Raw genomic sequence first — 13,861 nt, 5'->3', positions numbered from 1 at the left:
TAAATTTGAAGTTTAAGAAATCAACGGGTAGAGAACAGCTACTACTACAGCTACCTTGAAGCAGTAGTAGGTGAAAAAAAGCAACGCAGAGTCAAAAGGCTGCTTCATCTGTTTCAAGTGAAACTCCACAGAGGGAAAAAATACTAATTACTTATAGAAATAGGATAAAAAATATTCACAATATATTTCCCTGAAATTTTAAGTGGGCATGTAATATATTTGGAAGAGAAAATGCTGAATGATTTCACTTTAAAAATACAAATACGTTTAGCTGAGCAAATGTACGCAACCCTGAAAAAAACAGTTCCTTACAGTTGCTTTTCAGAATTCATTCTTTTACATGCTGGCTTCTCCTCCAGCCTGAGCTATGTGAACTGCTTATACAGTTCTATAAATATTGGCTAATCCTTTTATCTGGAGTGCTTTTATCTTGAGTGACAGTGGTCTTTGCTTGCTTAGCAGTTGGCAGATAACAAGCAGTATCAACCACCCACTTGTAAGAACAGCTGATTTATTTATTCCTGATATGAAAAAATGGTTTGCTTGCTTTTTGCCGCGACCTATATTTATGTTTCTGCTAATCCTATTATGAAATATCAGCCATTTCAATGTGTGTTTATATGAATACACAAACAATACATATATAGGTACTTCCAAAATCATTATTTCACAACATATTATTAACATAATTACTCAAAAAATAAGCATTTGTATTCTGACACTGAAATGCTTATGAAATTTGCACATAATGAAGTCACGCTGTGTGACTGTCTTTGCAGTTAGAAACTGATGTTATTCACATTCTATGGGAAAATAACACAACCAAAAAAGCATGTCTCTGTTTTAAAAACAGCTGCTATGACTTTGTTAGACACCAATATTTGTGTTATAGAAGTGTTATCTAAATTTAAAGATAGAAAGGTATGCAATTTCCATACAAGTTTAACACATTCATGGAAACTTTTCATTAATTTTACTTCTAATTTGGTGAGGTAGAGAACAACACTGACCCTTAACACTGCGTTGTGAAGCTGGGCTTGGTCCATGCATGTTTCAGCTGTCTGTGGACAAGTCCCTGCTACAATGTGTGGCTCAGAGCATGGGCTGCAGGCAGAAGTGCTGCCTTGCAGGGGCTTGAGATGCTAAACAAACGTGCACAGAGTGGAACAAGCAGCAGCAGAATAGCTGGGCAGGCACCGCTGCATGCCATTCATTTGGTTGATCCTCTTAAATGGCGGGTTTCTATTTTTTTCTATGAAAGATTTAATAGGAGCCCCCAGTCTATAAATCCTTATGTTTGCCCCGATCACTCTGAGGCTCAAAAGCAAAGCTAAGTACAAGCCTGATCCTAATGCTTTTAGGCTGAATTAATTTTTCTCTCTGACACAAAAACCCAATGAGACCCATATTTCTACAGCTGTCACAGTAAGACCGAGCAGTCCACAAGACCCGTGGACACATTGCTCTGGATGTCAAAGCAGGAGATGTACTAAAACATTGACTGAAACAGGAAACAGCTCACGGTGACTTCACTTTTCATATACCAGAGCAGTAAAAGCAGGACAAGTCGCTAACACAGAAATTGCCACAAACTGGGCAAAGCAGGCATTGTTCTGGCCCCAAGTCAGAACAGGTTTGAGAAGTGCACATCACTTTGAGAAAGTCAGTCCTGATGATTCATATTTCTGCCAGATGCCACTACACATTAAGGTATACAGACATCTCATGTTGGAATAAATATAAGCCTGGCTGGAAAGCAGAGAGGCTGCTGCGGTACAACCCTGCTGTCAGATCAGGGAGGGCACGGTGGTGTTTGATACTCTGAGGCTTCAAGTGGAAACTGCATGCTATAATAAAGGAGAATGCTGTAATGAGGAAGATCGCTGCTAAGAGGGCCTTTCACATATGTGCTGTGACCACTTCGCTTTGCCTAATCTTTAAAACAATCTCAGCCAACTCTGAGTTCCCTTCTGGCTCTCTCATAACTTACCTCTCTCTAATATGGGTCTAGTTACAACCGTGATTGAATAAAGTGGACAGGCAGGGAATTAGCCTGAGTAGATACATTTATCTGCTGCTATCTGAAGCTATTCGTTGTGGCTGAATGCTGCTCTGTAATTTTCCATGAAAAAAATAACTGCATTTTGCTATAAAAATAAAGCTCTATGTGAATTTGTACATAAAACTAGGTGTGATGCCTAGTACCTGGCTGTGGCTCTGTGAGTCTTGTCTTACCCACTGATGTAACTTGTAGGCACCTCATATGGTGAGCCAGCAAGGAGCTGCTGAAGGCAATTCTGCTTCAGGGACAGGCATCATTATGCCTACAAATTACTTTGTGCGGTTATCTTTCAAGCTGCTATTTCATATTCTTCTCTAGAGCAGTGAAGCTATTAAGGGTTGTACTTGGCATAAATTTTCAAAAAAGCAGTTGGATATTTTGAATGCTTTCAAGATAAGAAACATGTTTTGCCTGATCCATTTCATGCTTATTGGTCACTTGAGTGCTCCTGAGAAAAGTTACTATAATTACCATTTTGTAGGTAGGTGGTCAGTAGTCCAGAGGGATAAGCTGATGAGTTTTACAAGACAAACAGATTTGTCTTCCTTTGTGCAGCCTGACCCAGTATATGTGCTTGGGTCACAACCTATCGAATCGCAGTGAAGGCAAGATGAGGAGCTCTCCTTTTACCCTGTATACCAGAAACCAAGTGCTATCTGAGAGAAAGGGAAATAGGCAGCTGTGTCACTCATGCTTTAATCGCCAGCCCTGGGGCATTTGGGAAGATGCTCTGTTCCTCTTTTCTTACTTTATAGTTTGAAAATAGTAGAAGTAAAGAACATTCCACTGTAGATACACAATACCAGGAATATTTTTCTGGATCACATAGATTCAGATCCCTCCAACTGCTTCTCTCACATCCTCATGTGAATTCTCCTCTCAGTCTGCGGTCATAGCTGGTGGGCCAGAACTCACCTTTGCTTTCCTTTTTTTAGGAGATGTGAGATCTATTGTCCCTTTGTGAAAAACTACAGTATGCAGCTACACCTGAATTGTGACAACTGCGCATTCGTTGTGGATGTGGTGCACGTGGCTGCATGTTACCCAGATCTCTGATAGAATGCGGGGTCAAGCTCCAGCAGCTCCCTGCTCCATCTGTGAATATCATTCTTAAGTTAAAGATGATTTAACAGAGCACGTGTTCTTAAAAAACACCTTTCTGGGCTCTAATTGCTCAATCCAGAATGTCTAATTCTTTGTTCTTCAGGTACTCACTGTGATGAAGACATCAATGAATGTCACACGAACCCTTGCCAAAATGGTGGCATCTGTGAGAACCTTCCTGGGAATTACACTTGCCATTGCCCACCTGCAGACAAAGAAGGGATATTTTACGGCGGCTGGAACTGCACAGAAATCCTCCATGGCTGTAATGATCAACAATGCCAAAATAATGGAATGTGCATCCCACATTTAAAAAATGGCCATCACGGATTCAGCTGCATATGCTCACCTGGATATACTGGAATACACTGTGAAACTGTAACTACATTTTCTTTTCAAGGAAATGGTTTCCTTTGGTTGAAGAATCCCACAACCACTAAAGAGGAATCTTCCTATAATATAAACCTGAGGTTTCAGACTGTGCAACCGACAGCCTTTCTGTTTTACCGAGGGGAGAAAGACACATTTGTGAAGCTGGAGTTACTGAATGGCTACTTACATTTGTCCGTGCAAGTCAAAAACCAGCCACGGGCTCTTTTGCATATTTCACATAATGTCAGTGATGGAGAATGGCATTCAGTGGAGGTAACCTTGGCAAGAGCTGTTACTCTTAATTTACTTGACAGCTCTTGTGCAGAATCATGTGTCAATAAAACTTCTGCTATGATAGATAATGATCACGTGAGGCTTGCATTTCAGAGCACATTTTTGGGCAGCTTACCAGTGGGGAACATTAGCAGCAGCTCTCAGCTTAACATCAGTAATATACATTCTACACCTTCATTTGTAGGCTGTCTTCAGGATATTGAAATAGACTTGAATGTTATTACTCCAGAGAATGCATCACCTGAATCCTCTTTAAACGTCGAGACAGGATGCAGGAAGAAGGACTGGTGTGAGAACCACCCCTGCCAGAACAGGGGCCGCTGTTCCAACCTGTGGCTGAGTTACCACTGTGACTGCTACCGGCCGTATGCGGGGCCGAGCTGCACAGCAGGTAAGAGCATGCGATGCCATCAGCGCTGTCAGGGGGTGTTGAAAACATAAGCTGGCCTCAGTGATGAACCAGTGTGACCCTAGGGATCTCTGGAACTTATTGCCCACTGGTAAGAAGGCATGAGAGGTTAGCAGTAGCACATGCTCATTATTTTCTAGTTATTTTCCAGGAAGGCTGCTTTTCAGCTTGACAAAAAGTCAGGCCGAACTAGGGGATTCTACTCATCCAGTTTTTAAATCTTCTTAGCACTCCTGGCACTCCATAAACTCTGGAAAACTGCAGTTCACAGGAGGTTATGCACTCTGAGTAAAATTTAGAAAGCAACCGAGTCACTTGGAGTCAAAGTCTTATTTTCAAAGCATTCTTTCAGAATTTTATCCTCTCTTGGCTGACATAAAGAAACTCGTTTAAGGCCATGAAAGGCCAGCAAAGCACTGCAAGTTAAAAAGAATAAATACAGATTCCAATTTTACAAAATGAACGAGATTATCCTATTAACTTAATCTGATTAGCCTGAGGAGCAGCCAGGTCCTCAGAGGCCATTCATCTCAGCCAGGTCCCGCACAGCTCCAGGCTGCAACTAACGAAGGCTGCTCTACCAGATAGCTGCTGAGGGCCAGAGGGAGACATGCCTGTGTCCTAGTGAGCAGAAGAGCACATGTCAGAATACAGCCTCACAGGCAGCAAAGCAGGGATTCAATAGCTGGCAGTGCCTGTAGCGCATTCCCTGCTACAAGTGATGGTTCTAAGCACAGGCTGAGACAAAGCAGGAGGACACCAGCAGGTCCCCTGCTGTCCCACATCCGTGCTGGAGCAGCAGTGAGTAACCCCCTGGAGCTGAATAAAGCACATCTCAGGAGCACCAACAGCACCGTGGTCAGATGAGTACAGACTCTACTGGTGAGCACTGGCACACTGCAACCAGGGCAGTCCTCTGCCTTACTGCAGCTGAATGGCTGGGCCCAGGGGCTTGCTGGAGGCACTGCTGCAGAAAGCTGTGGCTTGAAATGCACTTCAAAATGTTTAAAGACAGTTTCATTTTGTATGCTATACTTGATAGGTATCAATACTTTTCAATAGTGTTTTTTTTCCCCTTATTGCAAAATGACAAAGTCTGAGAGGTAATTGTAACAGACTTCTTTGAAGTCTAGCTGTAATTTATCCAAAGGTTTGGAAAGCAACTTTGGAGTATAGGACAACATCTGGTAAATATGTTGGCCTCCTTATATGAAGTGAAATTAAAACCAGTCAGGGCCAGGAGAGGCTTATGCTGGCATTACAACTGTTGAGAATGATTAGAAAGCAAGCTTTTTTTTTTTTTCTTTTTTTTTTTCCTTTTTTTCCCCTCCTCTCTTCTGACCACAGTATTCTTTGCAATTCATGGCACCGTGCCACTTTGATACATAGGTTCAAGATATATGCCATTTTTAAAAGATCGTGGCAGGTTGCTTAAAAGGCAGAGTGGAGGAGACGTGTGGCAAAGGATAATATAAGAAATGCTAGTGTCTTTTTGAAGAACAGTTGCTGCCAAGTATTTAATTGACAAGAGGCAATATTTTCTCTACATACACAAAATAACAAACAGATGTTGACTCATTTTGATCAACATCCAGATGTTGCAACCCAAGAGGTTAATACTGACCAAGGTGATGCTAGCCATCTCATCAAGCAGAAGATCAGACTGATGATATATATATATACATATATATGCATATATATATATATCACATGTATATATACATATTTATAAATAGAAATACAACAAAATAATTGCAAACGTGAAATACCTTTTTTTGATAATGAATAGTAACTAATTCCAGCAGAAATTTTATTTTTACCCATATGAAAACATGGTTCAGTCTGTAGCTCTACCTTACCAAGAAGGCACCATCTGAAGAGGTTTCAGGCCTCAAAACACCCATTTCAACAAATAATTATTTCTACACGCCAGAGTTTTCAGCAAGCAGATTTAGAAACAGAGGCAACGTTACCCTTAGTACTAAAATTGTTGAAATTTGATTTATGAAACTGTTTAAGAACAATGAAGGGATTTATTCCTATTGCCAAATATTACTACTGTGCCACGTAGTAGTGCAGCATGATTATTAAAGGGTCTTCACATTCAGCACCCTGTTTTCATGGCTCTTTTTAACACAGTAGATTTTAAATAGCAGTGTTTCATGCAGCAACTTGGCCTATGAGGTCTCACTCCAGGAGTTCTGCTGCACAAAAGGAAACCGACTGTTCAGCTATGTGAGCATTCAATCAACAACAAAAAAATGCTGGGTTTGTTCTTTCTATGAATTTGATATATTAAAAAATAGCTCTTGAAAGTGTTCAAGCAGGAAGTCTGTAATACCGAGGACAAGATCATGAAACGTGAAGTGTAAAAATAGAAACACTTTGTTGTGCTTTAACGAGATGATTCATCAGAATAAAATACGCTTTGGACTACATATTTTATATCCTTACGAGTCTGAGAATCATTACTGAAAATAAAGAGTAAGGCAGAGAGACAGATGGTTTTGGTTTAATCATTTTAATTGATAAGAGCAAAAAAATAAAAAGGCTCGCTCAATCCTAGCTCATTTTTCGCCCGTGACACAGTAGCATTATAAGCACTCAGGAATGAGCAGAACTCGAATTAGAGCTTACTGAATCTATTGAAAAACCCGTGCAAGACAAAATAGGTGTGCTATCTGTAAGTTTTACACATGAGGGTTTTGCCAAGCAGCTTTTTGACAGTGCAACATAAAAAATCAATGAAGTTCAAGAAGTAAGTAAACTGCCCTTGTCATCAGAGGATCAAAGCAACTAGCTTCTTTTCAAAGTGATCTTTCTGATGACCAATACAGGAAAATGCAGAAATTTGTCCTTCTTTAACCATTTGCAAACGCAGTATCACACAGAGCATGATAAAGGGGAAAACCGTGCACAAAAATATAACATCTGGTCTTGTACTGGGGCCTAATGTTATAGCCATGGAAGCTGACAGGAGTTTTGGAATAGAAGCTATTTATGGCCAGAACAAGTCTTTATTCATCCATAAATACCAGCACATCTTACTACCATAAGTACAGCATATTATCAGAAGTAGCTATTTGATCATTATACCGGTTCCTTTGTCATTTTGCCCTAACTATTTTATTTTTCCTCTTTCTTTCCTTTTTCACCTTTTCTCCTGTTGCTAATCCCAAGAGTACATTCCAGGTCGATTTGGATCTGAGGACTCCTCAGGCTATGCTGCTTTTTCTGTTGATGCTACTGAGAATGAAAATCTGAATATATCAATGTTTGTCCGAACACGCAAATCTTCTGGCTTGTTACTGGCTTTGAGAAACAGTACCTGTCTCTATGTAAGAGTCTACTTGGAAGGTGGGAAACTCGCAATGTTAGCTCCAAATTCCAGAAAGTTATTAGGGAGACATCCTATAAATGATGGAAATTTCTACCTAATAACATTAAAAATAGAACCAAATATGTTGGAATTATTCCAATCCTCTCAATACTTAGGCTTTATTTCTACTCCAGTACTAACTACCCAAAGCAAGGACTTCCTTTACATCGGAGGCCTACCAGACAACAGAGAAACTGATAGAAATGGCGGGTATTTCAAAGGCTGCATCCAGGATGTAAGAGTGAATAATCAGCCACTGGAATTCTTCCCCCTCACTGATTCACTGAATTCTTTTACTAACCGAACCCTGATCAATGTCACACAAGGCTGCAGTGGTGACAACCTCTGCAAGGTAAGAATGCCAGTTTCCATAGCACTTTCATGTGTTTATTTTGAGTAATTAAAAAAAAAACAAAAACACCCCAAAACCAAGACCCTACCTTTTTGTACAATATATCATGGTAACAATACTGTAGCAAAATGGGTAAAGATGCCAGAAAGAGAAGATTTTGATATGTTTTGATATAGCAAAGTTATGATAAATATGATTGATAGCACAAGCAAAATGTATGGGTGTAGAAGAAAATGGGAACATTTTAAGATTACAATACTATTGTTCACAAGTTATTAAAATGTTCTGTTCAGTCTTTAGTACTAATCTCTATTGCTTTCCATTGGATTTAAATAGAATTTTCCTTTTATACAAAAAGTCCTACATTCTTAAGAGTTGTGAGTCCACCAAGATTTATTCATGCTTTGATTGTCTCTTCTCTTTCCCCACAGTCCAGTCCTTGCCACAACGGTGGTATATGCTATTCAATCTGGGATGACTTCACTTGCACATGCCCCCCTAACACAGCAGGGAAAGCTTGCGAGGAAGTGAAATGGTGTGAGCTTGGGCCCTGTCCTCATGAAGCACAGTGCAAGCTGGTGCACCAAGGATTTGAATGTAGGTAAATTGCAGTTATTCCCATCATCTTTGGAAATTAGAAACAAGTGAAATTTTCACCAGTATTTCCTTAAAACTCTGAATGTAATGCCTCCTATTTTATTTCAATGGAAATGACAACAGCTACGAAGAGGACAGTTGCAGTATTTAAGAGAGCAAATCCTCACCTACAAAGCACCATTCTTCAACACAGTCACCACCAGTAGCTGTGCATTTTCACCTGTGATAAACAAGAGCCTGCATGCTGCGCTTGTGAACATCTGCACCAGTGGAGGTGACCCTCTGTCACTGTCACTGCTGCTGAAATGCATCACCCCATCACTGCACTCTTTCACTGTTTGGTCTCCATAAATGTTCAGCAAGCATCAGTGAATGTCAGTAGGTACCATTTTTTTCCTGCATGGAGAAATTCAGTGACACATCTTTGCTTCCTATACACTTCCATATCAGATACCATTTTGTCAGACTTCCTCTCTGCTGCTGTCTGCTGAGCAGGAAAAAAATGTGATGGGATATTGGCAGGAAGGTTCAACTCCTACTGTCATACCACCACCATCTGCCTCTGACATCACTGGCCAATATAATAAAATTAGAGGCATTACTTTCGGAGCATCCCCTATAATAACAGAGATAATGATAATAATATCAATTGTAAGTTATATGAATGAAAATATCCTGCCATATCGACCTCAGAAATTTTCAACGAGACCTAATGATGCAGGCACTGATATTTACATAGCCTTTGCTTTGACTTATCCCAGAGAGAATGTCAAAGTTGTAGAATAGACCACTATATTGCCAGACTGCAAGTGTACCCCATGCCCCTCTGCTGCAATGAGATAGGAAGACATCCAATGTTGGATCAGCCTGAGGATGTTCTCCATCCTCCTGAAGATAAAAGCTACGTGACATAAATTGCATCACTTGATTTTCTTCAATGTTAATAATCTTTGTAGAAAGTCACCTTAACATCAGCCATACAGTTATTAAATTAGTATCCTGGGGAGAAGCACTTGCATGCCAAGTGGTCTATTTGTATGAAAACTGATAGCCATCAGCTGACTGAACATTAGCCACCCTGCACATCTTTCCTTCTCTTTCTTTCTCTTTACCACCGTCAACTGGAGCTGAATGTAAGAAGCAAGTAGGGATTTTGAAGCAAAACTTCCTCTTTTTGCTAACAAAGAAAATTCCTAACAATGCAATGAAGGAAAAGAAATATACACAGAGTCTGTTAGAATGCCTTATTCTTAGGAATGAGAAGGCTTGTCAGCAGAAGATTTCTATCATGGGCAGTTTGCATGCAGATCAATATGGTGCTGTTTTCACTGAGATAGTTAGAATCAGCACAGTTCGCTTTTGCACTTTAGGTAAACATGAACTCCAACTATATAAAAAAAAATAATAAATCAAAAAAACAAACCAAAACCTAATCATAAAACACACACACACACAAGAGAAACCCACACACACACACCCCCAAATCACACAAGAAGAAACACAGACAGCGAGAAAGCTTCTATGAGAAGCTGATACAGGGAAAGTCAAAGAAAAACCAAAACTTCTATTCAGTGGCACAAATGACAGTAAAATCCTCCTCCCAAATACCATTTAGAAAATCTCAGTGCAGTCATGTAAGCCAAATTTGGCTACATCTGTAAGCCTGTACAAAGCTGCTGAGCCTCATCAGCGCCCGAGGCAAACCAGTGCAGCACCACTGGGTATGGTAGCCTGGTCTTTAACTATTATTTCTTTGCTGAGAGCTTATTCTGGGCTACCCTCACAAGAAGCAGCAAGGTTTAACTCTTATCTACACTTGCGTACACGGATTAGCTCATTGGTTTTAGTAGACCTAATTCTGATTTACATTACAGTAAATAAGGCCAGAGTCATTGGGTCAGGGTTACTGTCCTCCTTCCCTTGTTAAAGGGAAATGAGCTGGAAGCTTTAGGATTAGAGTTGCATGTAGCACTGCCCTGTCACCTGTACAGCAGTAAGGGGCAAGGAAGAATAACTGGGGCACTGATGGCATTGGATTGCTTTTCAGTAGAAACAAAAGGACTTCAGTGATGGGGATCATGGGGCACTGAAGAGATACTGTCCAGGTGGACTGGTTTAAAGCTGGCCTGGTTTTTCTTGTCTTTGCACAGGTCTTGCTAACGCAGTGTTTAGTGGCCGAAGCAGTGCTATATTTTACAGAAGCAATGGGAAAATCAGTGGAGACCTCACCAATATCGTGTTTGGCTTTCGAACTAGGGACACAAATGTGATACTGCTGTATGCAGAGAAGGAGCCTGAGTTTGTTATCATCAGCATTCACAACTCCAAACTCGTCTTCCAACTGCAAAGTGGCAACAACTTTTACATGCTGACCCTCACTAGCTCTCTGACTGTGAGTGATGGGAAGTGGCACCAAGTGATGGTGTCCATGGTGGAGCCCCTGTCTCACTTCTCGAGGTGGCACATGAATATTGATAACAAGGACACTGTAACCAGTACAACTGCTACAGGAAGTCTCAACTTTCTACGAGAAGAGACAGACATCCATGTGGCTGACAAGGCTTTTGACAATTTGGATGGCCTGCGAGGATGCATGAGCACCATAGAAATCAGTGGCATTTACCTCTCCTACTTTGAAAATGCTGACATCCTGACTAAAAAACCTCAAGAAGAACAGTTTCTCAAAATATCTGCAAACCCTGTTCTTATGGGCTGCTTGCAGGAGGATGCCTGCAGCTCAGAGCCCTGTATGCACCAGGGGACGTGTGAAGACTTGTACACCTCCTATCGCTGCGTGTGTCCCCCAGGGTGGGTGGGCACCCACTGCGAGACCAACGTTGACGAGTGCTCCTCCAACCCCTGCATTCATGGAAACTGCACAGATGGGATCAGCTCTTATGAGTGTGTTTGTGAACCGGGCTACACAGGGTTAAACTGTGAAGAGGACATAGACTACTGCCGTGGCCACCAGTGTGCAAATGGGGCCACCTGCATAGATGGGATTAATGGATATTCATGCCTGTGTGCTGGTAACTTTACTGGAAAGCTTTGCAGGTAATACAGACTAGGTAGGTCCATATGATTTTTTTCGGGTCTCATCTGAGAGATTATTACACCAATGATGCTTCCATTTAAATGCACATCTAATGAGCTGTACTTTATATACCTATACTTTATGAGATACCTGTATGCTAATTGTGTCTGAAGAATTGATGTACAAAGTCTGCAGTACAGAAAGCCATAGAGATCAGTTAGATATGAATAAGAGAGAGGCACCAGCTCAGATGGGGACAGATGGCAGATTATGGAGAGGTGGGGAGCAAGGCAGAGCTCTGCTGCCAGCCTGAGTCATACAGCTCCTCAGTGGCAGCATTGCAAGTCAGCTGGACAGCTGAGATAGATGAACTGCAAGGATCCTGAAAAGGTTTTGAATCACTGAAACTTCACAACAACTAGTGAAGGTCTTAATGTGTGGGTAAGAGAAACAAGTACAGAAGAATTTGTAGAAAGCTTTTTTTCCCCACCCATAGAATGTTTGCTATGTGTGTCTTTTCCTTCTAGGCTTCTCCTAGCCCAATTCTGTCTGTGGCACCACACTGCCCACTCCATGCATCACCTCTGCTGATCTCAGTGTACTGCTTGCAGTCTCTCCCAGCCACTCCACTGTGAGGGGTGCAGGCTCTCCCCTTCACTTGCCCTTCTCTGCATATTGTACACTGCTCCCTTCTGAGAGGGCAAAGATGTAAAACAGCTAATTTCTACAGCTACAGCTACTAGGAATCTGCACACTGTGCAGCCCCAGACACAAGCTCTGTCCTTGTGTAATGCTGGCACCACAACCTCTCCAGTCCATCCTGCACCATGCAGACATGACCAGCCCCAGACACCTGGCCTCTGACTGCACACCGGCATGGGCTTCCCTACAAGGGAGAGAACCAGGGAGGCACAAGTTCTGTGTGCAGCTCCAGAACTATGTGCTCATCCATGGGTAAAATATGATACCTCCCCTGTTTGCATTGGATGGTATTTGCCAACAGGAGCGCAGCTCTAATTGTTCAGAGATTAGCAATGGTAAGTCCTTTGTTCAAACAACAAATCTGCAAAGTAGACCTAAACATTTTCCTCTAAAGCAATGGACTAGACTCAGAGGAAGAACACAAGACATCCAGAAGTGAACAAGGAAAGAGCAAATAACAGCTATTGTTGCCCTCCTATTTATCTAGGTATCGAAGATTACCTTATACGGTTTGTGGGAATGAAGACAGAAATCTCACCTGTTATAATTACGGCAACTGTACTGATCTTGGAGGCAAGATGGCCTGTGCGTGCCTGCCAGGATTTGCTGGAGAACGGTGAGATACTTCAATGTATGGGACAGTTCTTCCAAAAGTCATTCCAAAAGGTTGTAGGGTGTGCCATCTATAGGGAAATTACCCTCCTGCAGAAATACAGAAAAAAAGCTGGTTTTCAAGTGTAATAGTTCTTTGCCAGAGCGCCTTGCAGAGCCTGAATGTATAACAGTCTTACTCAGGTAAAAATTACAAATTAACTCAGCAAGGGTCAGTCCAGTACAGCATCACTAATGCCAGCACAAGCCTTTATTTCTTAATCAGGTGCCATACACCTCCTGCTCTTTGAATTAAACACTAATGTTGTATACAGGCAATTGAGAGTTATTTTTCTATACATAGAAACACATAAACGCACAAATCCTATTCGTATATACGTAAAAATCAGAATGCACAGACACATAAATATGCCAAGCTGTTCTATTTCCACACGTATCCATTATAAATATACAGTCTATTCTACAGGGATAACATGACATGAAATATGTGGTGGTGTTATTTTCTTTACTGAACGCCAAAATATGAAAACAGAATTGCTATTTAAAATTAAAGTTGAGAAGTATTTCTTGCATATTATAGTATGAAAGAGAAGGGGCCGTCATCCTTCCCAGTTTGTATCTTGTAGCAGGTTGCTGCACAATCACTTACCGCTTACTTGATTCTCTACAAACACCTCTGCAGCAGGGAGGCCTGAAGGTCTCAGTGCATCAGGTGCTCTAAAAACATAAGAGGACATCATCCCAGTCATAAGACGGCCTGAAGTAATGGCAACTTTCTGAATAGTAAGAAAAGGTACACAGAACATAAACAGAAAACTGATTTGCTTGCAGTGCAATTAACATTACATTGCAGCACAGTATCCAAATGTTCAACAGGACCGAGCTGTGCTGGCTTTGCAAACACAAAGCAGTTTTCAACAAATGGTTTTCATTCTTTCAAAATC

At 41.2% G+C, this 13,861-nt stretch overlaps 1 protein-coding gene across 2 annotated transcripts in view; it reads left to right on the top strand.

Moving 5' to 3' along the window:
- Positions 1-13,861, top strand: part of CRB1 (crumbs cell polarity complex component 1) — a 90,396-nt gene that overhangs the window by 56,079 nt on the left and 20,456 nt on the right. For both annotated transcript variants that reach the window (XM_072343163.1, XM_072343162.1), the window contains 5 exons: positions 3,270-4,223; positions 7,422-7,972; positions 8,404-8,569; positions 10,720-11,623; positions 12,793-12,921. In XM_072343163.1, the coding sequence (XP_072199264.1) occupies positions 3,270-4,223; positions 7,422-7,972; positions 8,404-8,569; positions 10,720-11,623; positions 12,793-12,921 (2,704 nt within the window). The remainder of the gene's footprint in view (positions 1-3,269; positions 4,224-7,421; positions 7,973-8,403; positions 8,570-10,719; positions 11,624-12,792; positions 12,922-13,861) is intronic.

The sequence above is a fragment of the Excalfactoria chinensis genome, chromosome 8 (assembly GCF_039878825.1).
Source record: "Excalfactoria chinensis isolate bCotChi1 chromosome 8, bCotChi1.hap2, whole genome shotgun sequence".
In the NCBI taxonomy this organism is placed as follows: domain Eukaryota; kingdom Metazoa; phylum Chordata; class Aves; order Galliformes; family Phasianidae; genus Excalfactoria; species Excalfactoria chinensis.
The sequence above is the reverse complement of the archived record's forward strand: the minus strand, read 5'-3'. Positions and strand labels throughout refer to the sequence as shown.